The sequence below is a fragment of the Venustampulla echinocandica genome, assembly GCF_003357145.1.
Source record: "Venustampulla echinocandica strain BP 5553 chromosome Unknown scaffold_9, whole genome shotgun sequence".
NCBI classification, from domain to species: domain Eukaryota; kingdom Fungi; phylum Ascomycota; class Leotiomycetes; order Helotiales; family Pleuroascaceae; genus Venustampulla; species Venustampulla echinocandica.
Genome location: NW_022474214.1, coordinates 1,090,254 through 1,111,859, shown reverse-complemented (window position 1 = coordinate 1,111,859; position 21,606 = coordinate 1,090,254). Strand labels below are relative to the sequence as shown.

At 45.9% G+C, this 21,606-nt stretch overlaps 4 protein-coding genes across 4 annotated transcripts; 1 reads left to right on the top strand and 3 right to left on the bottom strand.

Annotated features, from left to right (window-relative positions):
- Nucleotides 1-4,232: 4,232 nt before the first annotated feature.
- On the bottom strand, nt 4,233-6,492 carry BP5553_09104 (uncharacterized protein; the record flags this gene model as incomplete). Its single annotated transcript, XM_032017727.1, has 2 exons — nt 4,233-4,322; nt 4,594-6,492. The coding sequence occupies 2 exons, from the start codon at nt 6,490-6,492 to the stop codon at nt 4,233-4,235; spliced, it is 1,989 nt and encodes a 662-aa protein (XP_031866370.1).
- A 1,046-nt stretch (nt 6,493-7,538) lies between these two features.
- On the bottom strand, nt 7,539-9,637 carry BP5553_09103 (uncharacterized protein; the record flags this gene model as incomplete). Its single annotated transcript, XM_032017726.1, has 2 exons — nt 7,539-8,601; nt 8,673-9,637. 2 exons carry the CDS (start codon nt 9,635-9,637, stop codon nt 7,539-7,541), a joined length of 2,028 nt encoding a protein of 675 aa, XP_031866369.1.
- Nucleotides 9,638-12,409: 2,772 nt separating this feature from the next.
- Nucleotides 12,410-14,256, top strand: BP5553_09102 (Cytochrome P450; the record flags this gene model as incomplete). Its single annotated transcript, XM_032017725.1, has 7 exons — nt 12,410-12,511; nt 12,565-12,671; nt 12,722-12,819; nt 12,890-13,430; nt 13,574-13,627; nt 13,771-14,036; nt 14,090-14,256. 7 exons carry the CDS (start codon nt 12,410-12,412, stop codon nt 14,254-14,256), a joined length of 1,335 nt encoding a protein of 444 aa, XP_031866368.1.
- A 3,278-nt stretch (nt 14,257-17,534) lies between these two features.
- On the bottom strand, nt 17,535-18,749 carry BP5553_09101 (uncharacterized protein; the record flags this gene model as incomplete). The annotated part of the gene is made up of 5 exons (XM_032017724.1): nt 17,535-17,776; nt 17,823-17,890; nt 17,944-18,149; nt 18,205-18,489; nt 18,558-18,749. 5 exons carry the CDS (start codon nt 18,747-18,749, stop codon nt 17,535-17,537), a joined length of 993 nt encoding a protein of 330 aa, XP_031866367.1.
- Nucleotides 18,750-21,606: the final 2,857 nt, after the last annotated feature.

The window sequence follows — 21,606 nt, the reverse complement described above, 5'->3', positions numbered from 1 at the left end:
CTGCGTACTTGCATCCTACCTACCTTACCTAGGTACCTAGGTATCGTGGAGAAATCTCAAGCGCAACTCCAAACGGCTATACAAATATACTGTCGTTCTACTTCGTACGGAGTATAACGCTGCTCTTTACTTCGTGCCTGGGGTGTTATTATCATTAATCGTCATATTCTACAATGTGAGCTAAGCATCACTATCGGACGGAAGTACGTTCCGTGCAATGTGAGCTGAACAACCTCTTTACCGTCCAATGAGTTGCCTCTGGGTTGAACCTCGCCGTCGTCCCCCACCTCTGCCTCTGCAAGCGCGCAACCACAGGAACAGGCGATTCCATTGCAGCTGGCTCTCGGTGAGCCTTCCTAGCCCACTGCTTCTAAGTCTCCAAGGGACGACCTGGCTCTGATCATCCCACTGCTTGCAGACCCCGAGCGCGAGGCACGCCACGGAATGAGATGACCACTCACGGGTCGAAAGAGAGGAAGAACTTCCCCCCTGGCTGCACAACACCCAGACCTGCCCGCATAGTCGATTTTTGCTTTTGTGGAGAAGTGTGGTTGCATCTCCAGCGCTGGGTCAGTCTCCATGTCCGCCTCCTTGTCCCATGATAAAATGTACCAGAAGCAACTACCCAATCCAATTATTCTTCGCAGCCTGTTGGACTTGAGCCTTTAAATTATAACTGGTGGCCTCCTGCGCTTAAATCTAGGTAGCTAACTCTCTAGCGAAATATGAGCTCGGTTTGTCTGCCGTTGAAATGGCTCCATGGAGGGGCGATTCTGAAGCGCTCATGGAGTACTCCGTAAGGTAGTCTAGCCTCGGATGGGGTCAGCAAACGTGCTAGCTTCCTTGTGAGTCGGGGTTATCAATTAATTGCCCATGAACTGGCTGACTATTAGTTTAGCCCCAAGCTGCTTCTGGCCCCGGTCCTAGAGATTCTGGCTTAAGACATTCTCCTACGAATGCACCAGGAACACACAATAATCCTCCTAGACAGAACGCCGTCAGCTTCCCCATACACCTCCCAAGATAGTGTTTCGTATGAAGATCCTGACTCGCCTTTCAACACAGCATGAGAGGGGGGAAGATCCAGTCAAAACGCTGCGGACCTTCAAACCCGCACCTGGAGAACCTATTCTGGGTCGAACCGGCTGGAGACGCAACTCTTTGATGCTTATATCGAATGGCTAGTTGTCGGAACCAGTATCTTATTCCTATACACGCGCAGAAAAAAATACTTACAACTAGGTCTATATTTGCTAAGCTATAAGGGGAGCCTCATCCACAAATTTCTAGAGGAGGGAATTGGCGATAAGGACATGCCTTTCGAACGGTCCGACAGGGATGACCGGCGTGGAAATTACAACTTTGTAGCAAGCTAAACCCATCTCAACACATCAATTACACGGATGATTAGAATCGGCGATGTGTGAAGAATTTTGACCATGAGCAATGGATCCTACACGACACTATCTTCGAATATAAAGACCATATCTGTCACTACGAACTCCCTGATAGCTGCGTCCTGCCTTTCGTCGAGGATGAAGAGACTAGTGGATCAAGGGGCTTTAGCTCGGTCTAGAAGATCCACATTTTCACCCGGCAATCAGAAGCTATTCCAAGGCACATATCTGGAGGTAGGAGTTAGCATCCCATGCCCCTCGGCTACGTATAATTATTAACAACGTATAGTCAAATTCCATCCATTGCTTTGGAACGACTCCATTCGACCAGCGAGACTGAGTTCAATGCGGAAGTCAAAATGTCAAAACTTTCACCCCGTATCGACATCGCAACCATATTAGCCTGCTGTACACTTATCGCTATAAAGGCAGATACTTTCTCATGTTTCCATATGCGAAATCTAACCTGCGGAAATATTGGTAGGATACCCCAGAGCCAGAGTTCTTGCAAAATACACTTCGGTGGTCATTGAACGAGTGCAAGCGAATTTGCCTGGCTTGTACAGGATACATGAGTACCGAGCCACCTAGGAGTTTGCTCATTTGCAGGGCGGTCGATGAGCGAATAACAATGAAGTAGACGCTGAAGATAGCGAAAGACTGTACGGGAGGCATGGAGATATTAAACTAGAGAACATCCTTCTGTCCATCGAAGAAGAGAGAACTCGTTTGTCAAGAACCAAGATATTTTGTTAATTCCCAGCTTTGGATTAATGCATCTACATCGACAGCTCACAACATCCCACGTTATCCCCGACAAAATCTGCGGTTCCCCAACCTACGAGCCTCCCGACCTCAAACTTCACTAGAAGGTCTCCCGAGCATACGATATTTGGAGTCTAGGATGCGACTTCCTCGAATTACATGGCTCGTTTATGGCTGGGAGGGGTTCAACCGCTCCCCCAGGCACGCGGCCTTGATGTGAGTTGTGGAGCCTTCAAAACGCATCCGCAGCGGACTATTGAATGACAGACTGAAGGGTATGATAGGAAACGCGGAGAACGACCCAAATTATCTTACACGGGGTATTAAATGCAGCCGCGAGTGTCAAAAGCCGCTCGTTAGTGGCCATGATCAAGTGGACCGCTATAAAAATGGTCCTTCGAACCACAACCTCGTTCGGCAAGGTACATCCGCAAGGTGAGCGCTAGCTTCTCGCTATGGACTATCCTCGCTGGATGGACCGGTGTTCTAACTCTTACTCTGGGATGGCCCGTCATGATAAGTGTAATGATAAGTGTAAAGGAGAGCATCAATGGCCTGGTTCACACGGCAGGTGATACACTTATCACCAAACGCAGCTTCTCCGTCGTTCGAGTACGGGTAAGTGAAGGTGGAGGCCCCTATGGATCAAAGCGGAAGGGAGGTGCTAGGTAGGAAATGGGCAAGGGTTTGGGGATATGTCAACCTATATTGATGCAATCGCCCTGACCAGAAGCAGCCCCCTTCTTCTCAAAGCCACCCTCCCTCATTTACATCTTATATATCAAGCCTGTATCCCAACGATGGTAGTTGTTGACTAACGCTGTCTTGCACTCTAGACGTCTGGGTTGCTTCCTCTCTACGATGTCGAGCTAGTCGAAATTCGATGCCACTAGGTACGTATTTACTCGAAACAACAAGCTTCAATCTGCTCCTATTAAAATCAGTCAACTATAAAGCTATGCCCAATAGGCCAGACGACGAGACAAACTACGGTGAGGCGCTGTGGGACAGTCAACACCCACGAATTTAGCTGGAGCTGCTTAAATCGTCAGTAACTGAACCCTGCGCTGCCTGAGAGCCTAGTTCTAGCTCCACGGATACTGTTAACTCACCCGCACTGAATAGTTCTCAGGTCCTCCAAGCGTCCGGTCCAGAAGGAGCAACAACGTCCTACGGTCCATATACTGCCCATCGATAATCTGCTGGTGACCCATATCTGCTTGAAATCGACTAGGACTAAGAGGAACTTGAGTCCCAGATTTATCTTTGGGGGATTATACTGTCGTATAGTAATAAACTATTTAAATATAATTAAATAAAATATATAAAGAATATTTAGTTTAATTTATTAACAATAAATGGTTTTAATTAAGATTTTATTATTATATTTATAACAGATAGAATAAATAAAAAAGTAAGTTCTTTAACTTTAATTAGATAATATAAGTATATAAACTCGGCAAAGTATTGCCGGAGCTAAACGCCGAGGTTATATAATAGTTATATAACTGATTCTTAATATTATTTATTTAGAAGAAAATCCGTAATTATATCAACTAATTGAGATATTTGTACTTTCGCTCAATATTACAGGTAATCTCACATAGGGATATTCTCATAGTATTTTCCATTTCAGCCTCTGGACCTGAGCAGCTGCTGCTTTAGCCTGAACTATGTGTGATCAAGCTTAGGCCAAGGGTGAGTATTACCGAGCACCGCCTGAGCATGCATTGAAGAGCCATTTTAGTATCCGTAGAGGCTCGTTATGGCTCCCTTGAAACCCGATTATACTTTCCTCGTCTTTATCTCTAGGGGTAGGTCCTATTTTGGCTCCGACAAAGGACCTCTTTAGCAGTTTACAATACTTTTACTGTATTTAAATGTATCCACAGGAATCCTCATCCTTCAACCCGATATGTTGTGTGGTAACCAGCAATCCGAACTTTTGGTCAATACCATGGCTATTTGGCCAAATTATTATGGTATTGGCCAAAAGTTCGGATTGCTGGTTGCCACACAACATATAGCACAGCCATAGAACTCAACAGAAAATAACCATCGCCCTAAAACTCAAGCAAGCTTCCATTGCACATTGTAGACATCCATGAAGATGAACCACGGCATACTCCTTGGGAAAGAGATGAGATCCACTAACAAACCCTGATAGATTAATAAGCTGACTCGTAGGACAGCCATGAGATTGAAAGAGAATGTAATGCCTAGTCGCCTCGCCCCTGCTAAACACCTCGTTGACTAATCCTCCCCATACACTTTCCTGATTTTTAATACCCACTGAACTGAAATGTTTTCCTATAGAACCCACTGGGTTGTTGGGTTGGTGGCCGCACGGAGACGTAAAAAGCCCGGCAGAGTTTGCGAGTATTAATGAATTACACAGATACCCAGGTTGGCCAGGCAGCGACCAACCGACCTTGAGTAGTAAACCATTTTTTTCGCCTACTTCCACATTCCATGTCATAGAAGCATCTTTACTAACGCTCGGATAGTATGTCATGTTCAGATGATCAAACGCCTCCCGGGGCGTTACAACCCAGCTGCCTATGTCTCCGGAACTAATGACCTTACTAATACCCATTCCGTCCCACTGCACGGTGCCCCTAGTGTATTGCAAGCTGAGGTAGTTCTCCTGCGTGAGGTGTTTCTTGTTGAAGATGTCCGGATAGACGACTTGGCCACGTCCTAAGGAGATAATAGAACCCCCGCATCCGCTGTCATCTCCATGATCCCATTCAAGACCGAGAAATCCCACAGCATAACTGACGATTTCGAAAGGGCTTATTGAGAGCCAAGTGACCTCACCGTTCAGTACCAGTGACTGCCACCCATCAACGACTAACTCAGGCCAGCAAGCAGAGATGCCAGTGCTCGATTCTATGTAGAACTCTTTCGACTGGTCATGTGGTTTCTTTGCCAGGGAGTACTTTCCCCTTAGAGGAACTTTTAGACTAGCAATATCGTCTATGTCATATAGACATGTGGCTAGAAGGTCAGCCGCAAGAACCCCAGCCGCTCTCGCAATACAACTTGATCTCTCGTCAAAACTTTTCTTGCATTTACAGCATTGGGCACGGTGTTGTTGTAGATGCTCCTTCCATTTCTCCAGGTTGGGCGCGGTGCCTTGGACCTCCAGTGAGTTTCCCAGTGCAACTTGAGCAATTTCCATTCTCCGTTCGAATGGTGGAAAAGGTCGTGGAACGGATAAATTAGCGTCCGAAAGGTTTCCGAGCCCTTCATAAAATGGCATAGGTATTATGGTCTCTGGTAGGTGCTTCAAAATCATGAAAACTGCTTCAACCAACAAGGTCAAGACCTTTTGCCCCGGTCCACAGGTACCATATTGCCTCTGTAATTTCAAGGAGAATAGAGTTGGCACATCTATCAATCCACAGAACCGACTTCCGCATTTGGATCCGTCCTTTCCTGCATCAAAATCACCTTTGTTTTCAGGGCATAGCAAGGAATTAAAATCAGCCACTTGCTTGACCACGGATATTTCAAAGGAATCTCTCTGCGGAAGAAGAAAGAGAGAAACTCGAGACATCGATTCGACCGAAGCAAAAGCTCCAAAGTTCAAGCAAGGAGGCGAGCCAGTGAACCACTTCACAAAGGCAATCGTCCAAGCGGCGAAACGACGACTGGATAGAATGTGAATATTGCATTCTGGGCCAATCCGGAAACAATCTCTCAAAGCGGCTACCAGTCGCTGGATATCGGGATTTGCAGGTATCACGACTTCCTCCCTGCCAAGACCTCCAACAACGCCACTATTCTCTCGTTCGAGAACATCACCATGATAGATGCTGAATTCGTTCATTAAAGCCCAACCTATTACCTCATTTGCAAATGAAGATACTGTCATTTTTGTCTCCAAAGCCCGCAATAGATCATTTAGCTGCATGAGCGTCGGAAACATTTCACAGCTTTGAACTGTGCTTCGTAACAGCTCATCGAGTAGCTGGGCCCTCACAAGTCCCTTCTTTATCGTGCAAAGAGTTGCGGCTAGACATAGGAAACGAATACCACCGTCTGACTGTGATAGATAATACGCGGCGTCGCCGACCGAATATCCTATTTGGGCTTTCAGAAAATTCGCTGTTGAGGAGTGGCTACGCCGTGCAAGTTGTTCGATCTTCAGACTTGTTTCGATACACACTGGGAGAGTAGTACCGAACTTCTCACAGGCAAGCAGGGCTATAGGCTGGATATTGTCGCCTGTCATTGCCTGAACGATACCTCGACCTATAGAGAGGGCATTGAGACTCGTGTTGTCCAAGGACCACTGTAGCGAGAGAGAGGAGTTCGTCGCCATTGAGATGAGGGCTTTCTTGGAGCATTTAGGATCTGCACAAGGATAGGACCTACATCCGTGGAATTATAACTGGGATGAACGACTAGTGCAGGAGACGTTTAGAGTACTGAGGGATTGCTTGAAACCCATGTCTCTTTCCTATTTTTCAAATTTAGGCAGCAATCACGAGTGAAATTTCAGCCTGACTCGGGACGGACGGGCTCTATTCAAGGCACTTTCGGGCGTTGCACGTGACAGTCGCCTTTGTTCGGCAAGTGAGACGAGGCCAGAATAGAGAAGATGGAGAGGAAAGTTGCGAAGGCGACTGGAAGGAATAGCTATTTTTAGAACAAGGTCACCAAGATCTTCAAGGCGGCAACCGCCCTAGGTCACCATCCCAAAGCCTGGAGGAGGGCAGTCATAGTGGTCCTTCGAAAACCAGGGAAGCTGGACTACACGGCCCTGACGCCTACCGGCCCATATCTCTGCCCAACACCTTAGGCAAACCTCTGGAAAGCGTGATGGCTAGACGCCCGACGTACTACGCCGAAAGATACAACCTCCTGCCACACAGCAATAATCGATACCGTGAACTCATACCTCGATTCGAAGAGCATACTAATGGGTATACAAGGCCAGAGAAAGCTTGAGATCAAATATAATGTTGGCAGGAATAGCAATGTAGATCTGTCTATATTTGAAGAGACTATGTGGCCAGGATATCTCGATTAGTTTCGTCAATGCACGAGGATTCCAGAAGTGACGGTTGATATTGTGGATTATTAAAAATAATGCGGGTTGATTATTTGAACTTTATATTTTGCTCTCCCTAATCGATTGAATTTAATTGTTTTTGTTCCTTTTTACTTTCTCTTAAAATACTACTTCTGATTGAAAGGAAGATTGGAACTGACGATAGAAAATTAGATAATATCCTTTGGTTGTTCAACCTCCATCGACCCTAAAGATCCATCATAATTCATATATTCTCATTCATTAAAGTATATTACACATATGCTCAACAAATCTCGCCTGCCCCCTTGAATCCCTCGAAGTACCCTCTCACTCTACTCCAGCAAATTAACACCCAACGCCTTTCCCTGCACCCCCAGCCCTACCCCACGCTCAAACCTCTTCAACCTCGGATGCTTCAAATCTCCCAAATCCAACCCCATCAGCACCTGTTCTTCCCTCGTACGTCCCCTCGTAAGCGGCACATCATCCGCGCTCCCCTCCCAATCCGCATGTCCCCCCCCCTCATATGCCATCCTCTGCAGCTGCAAATACCCATCTTGGATCCAACTCAAGCGCGCATAATGCTTTCCCATCCACTCTTGCACCCATCCTACGACGATATCGACCGTCCAGCCGATTACTATTAGGATGGAGGAGCTAATCAGGATGATTGTTACTCCAAGCATATTGAAGTTCTGGTAGCCGGCTACGTTGAGGATGAGTTGACGCTTGCAGATGTTTTGCCCGACTTTATCGTCTGGTTTGGGTTTGATTATTCGCCCACCTTGCTCAACCACATTGATCGGTCCAGTGGCATATTCTAAGACTGTAGCTTGAATGCGAGCGAGCGCGATTGCGTTCCAAGCTGCGAGTTCGACGGCCCATTGATCGTTTGGCAACTTGATAGTTTGGAATAGGTTTGTGACTGTCTCTTGCGCCTTTAAGGCAGAAGAATCCATTCCATCGGCAACTTTGTCCATACCGGCGTATTGCATGCCTCTCCATATCGGGCGCCATGTTTCGACTTGAGTGGCGGAAAGCTGGATGCTTGATACTTTTCTGTAGAGGGGTACGATAGCGTCGAGGGGGGTGCAGAGCATGCTGTTTGTTGTCTCTGGGCCGGGAAGAGCAGGATTGCAGATTTGGAATTGGTCGACGCAGCCCATGGCGGAGATGAGACGATCGGGTTGGTAGATTTGTATGGGCGTTGTCGTTGAGGAGAAGTTATTATTGTCAGCCAGGATGGTGTTGGCGCCGAAGAGGGCGTCGGAGTTTGGGGAGTTGTAGAGCATGCTGTTTTGGGCGAGGAAGAAAACGGTTATGTCGGCGTCGGTGCGATTGAATTCTAGGATGGGAACCCAGTTGTTTTCATAGCCGGCATGGGCGTATACGGTTCTAGAGGGAGCCAGTAAATCTGAACGAGGTACTAGATGAAGGACTAAAGGAATAGTGGGCAAACTACATACTGAATGTCATAGCCTCTTTCCATGAAGATGTTGTGCCCGTTCCAGCGATAAGTATAATTCCTCGCAATGGCTGCCATGGCTGGATCGTTCTCATTGAATCCTCCGATGTACACCTGAATGAAAGAATCTGTCACCGGATCTGAAGGGTCACCAAGGGTCGTGTTGACCGCATCAACCCATTTTCGAAGTCGAAGAGGCGAGCATGATGTCTTCTTCCGGACAGCAACTCGTTCCTCAGGAACTGCATTCAAACCAAAGATCTTGTGAGAATCCAAATATCCTGTGTCCATGCTTATAGGTGTGCTGAGATTGTAGCAAGTTTCAGCAGCAAAGGGGCAGTCGGCTTTTCTATCAGTGTGCCATTTAATCTCAGGCACCCTGTACCTGTCACAGAGCCGAGAGTTAGCACTTCCTCCTTGGTAGCATGTTCGTGCATAATTTTGAGCTGTATGTGTATCATTTAGTGTTTTTATCTGCCATCCTGTCGTCTGATCGCTGGGGAAATCCCAGAGCCCGCAGTCGGGTGAGCGGACCAAGAACGCTGTTCCTGCAGTTTGGGTGACTTGCGAGGAAAAGATAGCTGCTGCCGTGAAGATAGCCGAAATGATTACCGCAACGGTCACAAACAGAAGTGTCCAGGATCGCCATATCATCCGTCTTTCATGTCTTCGCCATGCCCAAGACATACGTAAGAAGGTCAATGCCGTGCCCAACGCCGACGACGAGTTCTTGAGGGCGGCTTGTTGCTGGTAGAAGAGAGCATCGTGTGGCTTCTCGCTTGCTCGAAGTTGATGAAAGATGTAACGAAGGATCGTCCATGCTGCATGTCCTGCTGCTGTGACGAGTGTAGCTAGGAACGCAACGAGAATCGCGCCGTTCTTATTCGTCAAAGTGAGCGTTGTTCCTATAATTCTCGCGCGCGAATGATTGACCCACAGGCCGGTGTAAACATAACTTGAAACCATAACGAATAATGAAAGCTTATCTTGCGGAGCGGAATCTGGGAAGGTATTTCCATATATTTAGCTACAAAGCAGAGAATAAAGCCATGGTGAGCAAGACAAAGGGTCTTCAGCCCCAGCCTCGTGTTCGACTTCACTTCTCGAATGCGGATAGCCAAGACTGGTGGGGTAGAAACTCAAGCTATGGGAAAGATGTCTCGGTGCCGTCAATACGCCACGCGGAACTTACCACGACATCATGGAAGAAGGGAGGAAAGTGATAAAAATTTCTTTTTCTTCTCGTATCTGAAGACAACGCGCACTTGAAGTAGTCGCCAATAGCCACTTCGAGCCACTCGCAGAGCGTAATTAGTACCTTAGAAGGAGCCCTGTTCGGAAACGGGGTGAGGCGCTGCCAGCTACCAAATCACAAACACCTGACAGGTACCCTCAGGGGTTTAAGCGAGATGCTTCCTCGTCATCCCTGTCACATGCCGCATCCGGTCACGTGCCACATCTACCTAGAATATTAAAAATTTAATAACTAAATAACTAGTAGATAATTAAGATACAACCCGAAACTAAGACTTATATAATTATACTCTAATAATTATTAATCTTATATCTTATTTCTTATACTATAGTTTTTCTTCCCCTTGTTTTAATGATATTCTCATAGCTTAAAACGCTAACATAATAGAATTTTACTATCTGAATATCTTTTAAACAATTTATTTTACTCGTAACTTTTAAAGAAGGGAAATGGTGATCCAGAAGAATCGTGGTCTATGAACCCACGAAATATTTCTCGACTGTTTTTGCCATTTTTCCTGGGCGGCCTCACTAGCGCAGGTCATCACAAGCACGGCATAACAAGAAGCGCAGAGGAATAACAAAATCTGGCTTCTATCTCTATTTGCAACCATTGCGCCAAAAGGACGATAAACTGTATAGCAACAGGTTGCGAAGCCAGCGGAAGCCAGCTTCAAATCAACTTCTACATCCTTCGCTACCACATCCGCGCCACTGGGGCTCTCAGTGGTTCTGGCGCAACTTCCTCTACAACCTGTGTTCCGCTCATCTGATCCACTGAGCCTGTCGCTGACCCTGGCGCGTTGCGTATCCGCGCTACCTTGACCTTTCACTCTGGCGCATCTGCCTCTGGCACTGGCACTCTTACGCTTCCGACCACATTTCGCCTTGTCCGCGGTGGCTTCATCCGCCTCTGGTTCATCTGCCCCTAGCGTAGCACTTTTACACTTCCGACCACGTTTACCCTTACCTTTAGCTTCTTTGACAGCCTCTTTTTAACCCTAAGTTATATAAAGTAATTAGCTACGAAAGTATTTAAGTAATAAATATTACTAATTCTTTAAGGATTTACTAATAATAGCCAAATATATAATATAGTAGTGTAGAACTGTAAGATATTACGTGTACGATAGCCGCTCTTCGGAGCATAGGTTTTGCGGACTGGGCACTAGAAGTGCGCTGCGCCAGGCAGCTGTAGCTAGGCATGCTTTTTCATTCATATATACTTTTACCCACCTGAAGCTCGACGCGTTTTGATTATTACCGTACACCTAGACTGTACATTCCACTCCTTTACATTAGTAGTTTTAGGGTAGCTAAATTAGAACTAAGACAACAACGACTCCAAGAACTTTATTATTTTAGGTTAAATATAGCAGGATATAGTAGCGGGATATAGTAGTGGACAGCTAAGGCTAGCTACTATAGAAGTACTAAAACACTACCGATTACAGCTCACGGACACGTATTACAACTTGATATTGCCCAATTGGGAGAGGCGACTAGGGTCTACTAATCTTAGGCTGTTAAAAGTAAGCTGGGCCCTTGGCAATTACTTACTTACAAGTACCTTATATTATTATTACAATAGATATTCTCGCTAAAACACCTATAATTATAAAAATTAAGATAATATTATAGCTTAAAACGAGACAGAGCGCTATAGTGCTAAATCATTGAGACAAGTAAAGAACATGATACGGAAGCGCTCAGGCTAGGCGGCCGAGCGGCCAAGTTCGTCATCTAGTCGGGTTAGAATCAACTACAGAAGGTTGAGACTTGCGTAGTTAGTGAGACTGGGCAAATAACACAGGTATTATCATGAAAATTAGCTGCGTTGCATGAAGGGTTTAACTGGTGGGCACCCCGTTACTCATGACAGCTGACGGGTACCGGCGTGCTTACGAACGGGTAGGCACATATCAGGCAGCTGGCGGGACGGAGTATGGTACGAAGTACTACATCTACCCCTGTCATTCGCATCCAGCATAGCAGCAATGCAAACCTAGAATGTTTTGACCTAGTTTCTTGCCACTTTTGCTAAACCGCCTGAATAATTTGTCGTCAATTAGGAGGATTTCTGGAGCACAGGACGGTTTTATAGAGATCGTGCACTGGAGTTTCCTCAATTTAGCATTAGTTTGGCCCCGTACCCTTGCCTGCATGATTGACCGCTAGACAAGAGTACCGAGGAATAACCCCTGCAAAACCCCTGTTGGATCGCATCTACCGSKGTCTCTTATACACATCTAGATGTGTATAAGAGACAGGATCAGCCCTATCTGCTCGGTATCGCTTCCGACTGCACCCCTGCTCGTGAGTCTATTGGCGTGCTTTGTCTATACCTGCTGTTCAAAGAACTCCATCTTCCCTATCCTGAGATCTCATCTTTACAATCACGCTATACTGCTGCCGTATATCGTGTCGAACCGCGCTGGTTATCAGTGTCGTGACCACCCGAATTCAACGGAGATCTATGCTACCATGGACGATTCCACAATTATCAGTAGCGTCCGTGTCACACTTCTGACAATCTTGCTTGCATTCTGGATCTATGTTTACGCACAAAGTCGACAGAAAGACGAGGTATGTTCCATGGTTGATATCCGGCTGTATCGTGGCCACTGACGTTCGACCAGTCTAACAAGGTATTCGGTGAAGAAAATGGTTGCCAGCCAATACAAAAGAGACTCCTGTTTAAATGGCCACTTGCCTTGACGTCTTCAAACGGCAATACGATGTTTTAGTTTCTGGCCATTTGTTGGCGTTTCAATCCGAATACTTCGATAAAACTAGTATGGGCAAAACCTTTCAGGTCAAGTTGCTGGGCAAGGTTGGCTATTTTACAACAGATCCAAGAAATCTTGAGGCTATTCTCTTGACCCGATTTGAAGGTGAGGACCCTCTTGGTACTCAGTGGGTTACAGTCATGGAAGAACTAATACTTTCTTCCTGTGGATTTAGATTTTGAACTTGGGTCTCGACGCCAGGGTCTCTTTCCGATGATTGGGGAGGGCATTTTCACTCAGGATGGACACCCTTGGAAACACTCCCGAGAGATACTGCGTCGCCAGTTCGTACGCATTCAGTACCAAGACCTCAAAGTGTTTGAAAGCCCCATCAATGATTTACTAGACGGTCTCATGTCCTCTAGTGGCATCGTAGACTTGCAACCCTTTTTCTTCCGCTTTACACTCGCCACCACCACGTCGCTCATCTTTGGTGAGCCATTCGCAGGCCTAGATTCTACCGACCATGAGATTTTTAGCAAGAATTTCGACTACTGCTCTCTTACTTCTGCAATGCGCTTGCGGCTCGCGGACTGGTGCTGGATCTATAGCCCTTGGAAGTTCAAGAAATCATGCCAGATGGTCAAGAGATACGCCACTCATTATGTCAACCATGCGCCCAAAGACAAAGACGAGAATGGAGAGGAGGCCGCGTCTGAACGCCATCCATTCATTCTCGACCTCTATAAAGAGCTTCAAGACCCGGTAGTAGTACAGTGATCAACTCATGAACGTTTTGGTAGCTGGGAGAGATACTACCGCTTGCCTGATGTCCTGGTCCTTGTAAGTGTCTAACCTCTTTGACTGATTCTCGATAGTTATTAGTTGAGTCTGGGCAGTGTTAACTTTAACACCATAGCTACCTTCTAGTTCGCCACCCTGTAGCACTTGAGCGATTGCGTCAAGAGATACGGTCTGTAGCAACAAACGGGACTGTTTTGACGAGGGCTCAAATAAACAAAATGCCATATCTCAAATATGTTCTGAACGAGAGTTGGCCTACCCATCTTCAACATAGTCTCAATGAAGGCTAATAAATGTCTCTGCAGCCAACAGGTTATACACACAGATCCCAGTCAATGTCCGTGTGGCTTCAAAGACCACGTTCATCCCAAGAGGTGGTGGTCCAGATGGTCTCTCCCCACTCCTCCTCACAAAAGGCACAGGTATTGGATTCTCTCCCTACCACATGCATCGACATAAGGATCTTTACGGCGATGATGCTAATGAGTTTCGACCGGAAAGATGGGAGGGGCCGGAGCTGAAGAGCATCGGATGGGGCTTTATGCCATTCCACGGCGGTCCGAGAATCTGCCTTGGGAGTACGTATCTCCTTCTGTCACTTTGATTTTAATGCTGAATATTATTTCTAAAGAGGACTTTGCTCTTACGGAAGCATCTTATGGAATCGTCCGCATTCTTCAGTGTTTCCCGTGTCTTCACTTGCCACCAGGACATTCAACCGAACCGTCGGGCCTGGTAAAACAGGATCTTACACTTGTAGTTTCGAGCGCAGAAGGTTGCAAAGTTATGCTTAGTTAGATAATGTGCTTGCGAAAGCTCGATTGATTTAAGCCAACATACCGGACTCATGAAGAGCACTGGCTATGTCGTGACAAGTTCCCAATCATCAAACCACCTCCTCCCTTCTTTTGTCTTACCAGCTTCTCCTATCTCACTTTTTATAAATTTAACCTTCGCTCTCACGCTCTCGCATTCTTCAGTTAGTACCGAGCCTTTTAATGTCACAACAAAAGAAATTCCATGAAGCACGGTTGACGACACAAGTACAGGTTTCAGTGGTGGACAGGAGCGAATACTACGAGCGAGTCTTTAATGTCTGCAATCTGACTCAAAAGATACCCACTTTTGCCGCTTTTCGGCTGCTAGTTATAGCCCATATTACCTGTTGTAATATCAGATAATTTGTTGATTCGAGTCCCCATGAAATCTCTCGGATGACTTGACAACTCTAACGACCATGGGGGCAGAGCTAGGCAGATTGTCCAATGTGTCATATACTTTACTGTTTATGAGGAACCAAATCTATAGGATGGACTACAAATATGCATCCAGCCAAGCTACTGAATGATCAGTATGTTGCTAACTCCCGAGAATTGGGCTTTTAGCAAGATTTTATCTCAGTAAAACCTCAGAAAACGGTAACTACGGGATCTCATAGATGGTGGTACCCCCTTTGAGCTTTTTACATAAACTATAATCCCGTTGTTTGCCGCATTCTTAACATATGATCAACAACCTTCAAAGTAGTATTCCCATTTCTTCTTCTGCTTCTAAAGATTGGTGAAAGTTGCGAAGCTGTAGCTTTACTTTTCTTTGTCTAGTTCATGGATGGCCTGGAGTGCAGTTTGTCCAATCCATAGGCGGCCCCCAACAATTAAGCCCACAGAGCACCTCACGCCGGGCATATTTATGTCTAGTAGGATTTCGCTGAGGGTATGTTTCATTTCTATATTGCGAATTGTCATATCAAGTTGTATTTTTGAGCTATCGAGTAGATTGGGTACTTTAGTGATTTCCAGGGCTTTGTATTAAACCTCGATTCTAAGACCAACTAGATCGAAGACGATCGTCATGGCCTCACTGTTATTGGGCATTATAGCAAAGTAGTCTATAAAGCTAATGGGATTTGTAAGAACACGACTCTTAGCACAATTCGACCCGAGGTAGAAGTTACAAGCGCCTGGTGGGAGTTGATAGTGTTTCGTAGGTTCAAAACTCTTCGGTCTTAACATTTCGAACGTTGTACAAATAGAACATGACTAGAAAGGACATAAACGGGGTTCTTCAACGATATCTCTGTGGGCCACTTACACTATTAATAGCAACAAAGGAGCTTATAATAGAGTATCCAGCAGGCACAGAATCTCTAATATCATTGCATAAGAGCATGGTGAAGCATGGCTATCTATACACTTCTTTATACCTCGACGACGAGGAGAAGGGGCACCATGACGCCAGGCCCCATAGGGAGAGAGAGGACCCAGAACATGCCAACATGCCGTGGGGTAGAGAGTAGTAGACCGAGGGGAAGTGGGCAGTAGTCTTGGTACCTCGACGACGACGAGAAGGGGCAGGAGTCGTCCTTAGAAAGAAGTTAGCAGGCCCAGCAGGCTGGGACAGTATACAACGACGTCTAGCCCCGTGGTGGAGAGAGAGGACCCCGCACATGGCAACATGTTGTAGGGTAGAGTAGGGTAGACAGCGGGGAAGTAGGGCAATAATCTTGGCTGTCTAGAGTCCAGACAGACTATAGCAGACTGGGACATGTTGCTCCAGGTTAACTTTCATAAGCCATCAAAATATCGCGTAGTAGCGACGCAACGGCCGCGTTAAAGCGGTGCGAAATAAACATTGAGTCTATAGAGTCGTGTTAGACTTTGAGAGTCATATTAGTGAAATGTCAGGATTTCCCACTACTAAGAGCGGGGTACGACATATTGATCTCGGTGAATTAAACTGAAGTGGAGATGAGCTCAACGTTTCGGCGAGGAATCCACCGAAAGGCGATGTTAAGCTCTCCTATCCGTCCCTCCTATCTATTATTAATTGATTGATTGATTTATTATGTAAGATTCTTGCAACTAAGGCTATAAGGTGACTAAATTATTCTAGTTTTCTGCGTTGTTCCAGTTCAGACCATAGCAGGTTGCCCAAAATATAGCTACTTAGGGAAACCCCCCTAAACCTCTTCTCCATCCACCCTCTCTCCCTCCGCGCTCTTGTAACGGTCGTCAAATGGACGATAGAAGTTCTTCTCTGACGTTAGGTTAGTAGGGTAAGCAGGGACTGGAAGTAAGTAATAGAGGTAACACGTTACAACAATGTGAATTAGCAAGTTCAGGTTACTGTATTGAGTTGAGCACGAAGCTCCTATCTACTAATGAAAACTAACTGCTTATATAGAACCTTCGTGACATTAGACCTCTACTACCCGTAGCAGTCCATCGCCTATTTGTAGTCCAATGGCTTCTCTGTGCAGCACAAGACTGCCGAGCCTCGGGGCCATTAGCTGTGTGAACCGCAACAGCTCTCCCTCTCCACACTCTCCCTATCCACCATCCCTTTCCACACTCTCCTCCTCATGTAGCAGTCCTAGTTCTTTGACATCAGCTACTTGAGATTCGTAGACATTAAAGACAATAGACGCTCTTCTATTACTATAGAAGCTGCAAAAGCTGTAGATCCCCTAGACACAAAAGTGCATATTATAAAAACAGACAAAAAACATACAATAGTAGGTATTCGCTAGCAGTCACCCACCTAACTACTAGACAGTAACAACCGGCTTAGTAAGTGAGCATCGCCGCTCTTATGACATAGATACGTTCAATTATATAATAATAATTTTATATTATCTTTATTATTTAATTAATTTTTATATTTTAATTATTAAAAAAATAAAAGTATAAGTTTTATAACTACTACTTAAAGCTTTAGTATTTTCCTTACTAGAGGTAGCTCTTGTCTATTGTAGTTAGGGGGCGACTATACTTAGGAAAGGACAGATATAGCGGGGTGGAACTGTAGGTGTCACGTAAGCGTGCGACAGGAGGGAATAGGGGTATAAAAGGGGCTTCGGTAAATATATATATTCTAATTCTCTCTTTAGGTAGCTACAACTCTAAAAACCTTGATTCGCGGTCAAGTACTTCTACCCCTTTACACTATATATAAAGTATTTTAAAGGTAAAAGAAGAGAATTCTAAGCTAAAAAGCCTTGTATTTTATCTAATAGGCCGAATAGGCCGAATGTGGCAAATATTAAACAGTGGTAATTAATCCCTAAATACCTGAAATTATCCTTTTACAGCTGAATCACGAGCGTGTTCCTGATCTAAGAGCTGAATACTCGACATCTTGGAATTCTGAAAGATAGCCCACCTCCGTCTCGAATCGTTGGTGTCGCTCGCTCCTGTGGCGTCCATGGCCGGCTTGTGTAGGATGTGCTTAAGGAGTGCCTTGAGAGGGGGGAGAGAGGCGCACACGATACCGATATTGATTTCTGCGCATTGGAAACACCAGAAGTAGTATCCAGCCCCTTGGGAGTGGTTAGTGAGGAGGTAAACAGGGGGATAGGGACATACAAGGCGAGTCGGAAGACTGCTGACAGATCATTAAGAAGTGGATGCGGATGGCGCCGAGAATGCAGGCACTGCGCGGTATCAGCGTTGGGGTTATAGTCTCTGGTGTAAGGGTAGTACTTACACAAAGCCAATCGCGAAGACACCTAAAAGTTCAAATCGTTGGCGTTGTATAATCTGCAGTTTCCAGACTATAGGCATTGGCAGGAAAAAGACGAAGAAGTCAAACACGCTGTTGAGGATACCATGGAGAAGGAGCCCAAGACTAGGGTCCAAACATTTTGTTTTCATTGTGAATGGATCCCAGTAAGCCTGGACAGGATTACATTGCTATTTGGGTAGTTAGTAGGCAAATTTTTATAGCTCTAAAAAAGGTGAGACATACGAAGATAGTAACAAAGGTGTAGGCGATGAAGAAGGACGTAATAACGCCGATAGCACAGAAGACGACAATCCGAAAGCCCCGAATGATACTATCCTCGGCTAATTGCAGGTAGAAAACGAGAATAGATATTTTAACAAGAGCGGCGCACGCGTTAAATATCACCTGCGTGAGCCAGCTGAGGAAGAGCAAGAGCGTGAAGTTCTGGAAGGGAATATCTTGGATATGTGAACCCCAGCCGTATTTAGTCCCGATACAAGCGATAATACTAAGACCCAAGCTTAGTGCCTGAAAGTGGAAGGCGACTTAGTAAGTGTTTCAGGTCCAATAGGTATAGAGAAGGGTGCTGTTCTTACCACCGCTACTCCCATTATATAGTCATCAATCCCGACTCGACGAAGAATAAAACATCGTGTATAAAGCTTCAATGAATAGACTATAATGGCTAAGGCGACTAAGATGACCTCGACCACGACAATGGCCTCCTGGTGCGAATCTTTAGATCCTGTCGCAGCTTTCGAGACAGCTCTTAGCACTTGAAGGCCCATGCTGATTCAGGTCAGATCTAGACCACGTCGCTAATAATCGCGTTTTCTTCGTAGGGAGGAAGATTTGTGGTAACGATCCAGGAGGGGGAGGTGAGAGTGATAGGAAATGGTACAGAGAGGTACAGCGATAGAAGAATCGCGGCATGGCCATCAGACATACTCTTATTTTCTCCGCATCTCCATACCCCTTATAGCGTCCGGACTGGACGCACGGACATACATTTAGTGCGAGTTGGGGGTGGTCTGTTGGAGCGATAATCAACGTCCCTTCCAAACCGATATCGTGGCGTACAGCCACGCGATCTTGAGTGAACCGCTCTTGCCGTGGGCTGCTGGCTCGCCTTCCAGCTCTTCGGTCGTTGGCTCCAATCTCTACTATACTATTGTACGCCCCGGCCTGCGAAGCACTGTACCACTTGTCTGTCCTAGCGAGGGGGCGCCGGAGGGCATAGCCGTTACGTGAAGGGAAAGCTACCAAGAACAAAGCAAAAGCTGACAAGCCTCAGATATAGTCTAATGGAAGTGGGATCCTCCGGGATTCTTGCGTCGAGGATCGACCAAAAAGGGGCGAAGGCTTGAAAGGCGGGCGGAACGGCACGATGGCCCCTGATTGGCAAGGCTAGGGGAAGCCTCTCGTTCAAGTACGAGGTACAGTACAGGTTAAGTTAGCGGGAAGCAGCCTGGTCTCAGAATCACGAAAAACAAACACGGGCACAACCCCGGACATGAATACCAGAAATAACTTCGGGACAGGCATATTCGCCCTTTCGCCTACGGACTAGTTCCAGAACCTGCGCGCACAAGGGATACTATCAGGTCCCAGATAAACAGACACAGATACAGAGGAAGGATATTCCAGACTCCCTTTTTTTTTGGTTAGTTATTTTCACGGACAGGGACGGTAGAGCACCTCTCAAAACGCCCGCCAAGGATTCCCTGTCCCGTGCCTTCAATGGTACATATACTGTACTATACAGTGCCTCGAGGTGTAGTACTTCAACAGGGAGCCGGAAGGAGAAAACGAGTATCTACTTCTCTCCTTCATACGGAGTACTGTATAAGTATAAGGAATCGTTACAAGAGACAAAGGCGGCTGAGACGTGAAAGGAGTTGTTGTTTAGGGACAGGTTGGCTCGGTACATGCGCTAATGCAGAGGTCCCCGCAAAATAATACGACGGTGCACAGACATAGAAGAGCCAGCTGGTAACAAAGACTCACATCTTGGAAATATTCTCAACGAGTAACAGGGGCCCAGCTGCCTCTAACTTAATTCGCTAGCCCTTAGTCTATTTTATATAGTAAAGTTTATATTTTATAATTATATAACTTTTTCGAAAGCTTTTAATTACTACGGGAAGTTTTAGTTTATGACACTCCTTCTTAATATCTTTAAATAAGAAAGCTAAGAGTTATATAGTAGTATTAATAGAGATAGACTACTCGCGTTCAACTTTAGTGTAACTTGTTGCTGTGCTGTTTATTACTAGGAAGGGGGCGTGCTAGATAGATCTCTTGACCATAGAAGAGGGCTCGTTAAGAAAGCCGCTTCTAGCTACAATCCCCCAAGACTGAGGGGAGTAGAGAGTCCATTCAGATCAAGAACCGAATGACCATGCCGCGGCTGCATCCTGAATGGTAGAGATGATAGGGAGGTAAGCTATAGGTTGGGACGCGCCGTTTCGTGGAAATATCAAGTTGGCATTGATGGCAATTTAGGGTCTCTGGTCTAGAGTTTTGGCGCGACGGCCAAGGAAGAATGAAAGCAAGATGTGGTAAGATTTCATGGTTTATCGCAAAAGCATCCGTGGGAGGCTTCTGGTAGCCTATACCATAGAGAGTGATGCTAGGAGACGGTGGTTTGGTTTTGTAGGTACGGTTTTCGAGATGAAAGAGGTGCACCCCTATGAGGAGCATTCGAATTTATCAGCTATGGGATTCTAACCTTCCTTGCAGGCGCGTCGTGGGGTAATGGATGGCTGGGCACTAACAAACAAAATGCGCGAACCTATATCACTTGTAAGGCTATGGCAGGCAGCTGTTGCTTAAAATACTTTGAGGACCAACAATGTCAAGATGAATAGTAATTGCTTCATATCTGCGGGCACTTTGAGACCAACAACGCCAAGATAAAACTTGCTGCAAATCCGAAGGCACTTGCCCATGAAGTATCACATTCAACCGGATAAAACAGAATGAAACACATCGTTGAAAACTATACTAGTAAGGCCGCGATCAGGGTCTCGTCTGGGGGAAAGCAATTTTGGTGGGAAGGATGTGAATGGAACATGAAGACTAGTTGACGCGTTGCTGTTAGAGTGTTTTAAAACCACTCTAGCGGCATCAGGCCACAAACAATCAGCCCCCATCCCCTGGTTTCCCGATATTTATCTATGTAGGTGGATAATCACTAAGGTATCTCATAGCGTCACTTTGAGATAGCGAAGTAGGTAGGTACTGTAGCTTACAGACTGCAGAGATTTTAGTGCCCGTCTTTTGCGTATACTATGTATGTGTGAAGCATGGCTATGTAGCCACGCCTCGTGATCAATAATTGGAAATATTTTAAAGCTTAAGCAGTCGAGGAACGAGTCTCGGGGAATATCTACCTCGCCTTGACCACCTATTGAATAATTCATATATTTCCATTGATACTATTATATATGAAGCATACCTGCGCACACCTGAGGTGCCAATATAATATGCTTGTTACTTCCTCTCATGCGCAGAAAATTGCCAGTACCGATGAGTGAACTTTCCCCCGCCCAAGTCTAGCCTAACCGTGGCCGGCCCGGCCCCTATTTTTCCCAATGTCCTATGTGCTATACCGTCAATCCAGAAACGCCGTATACACATCGG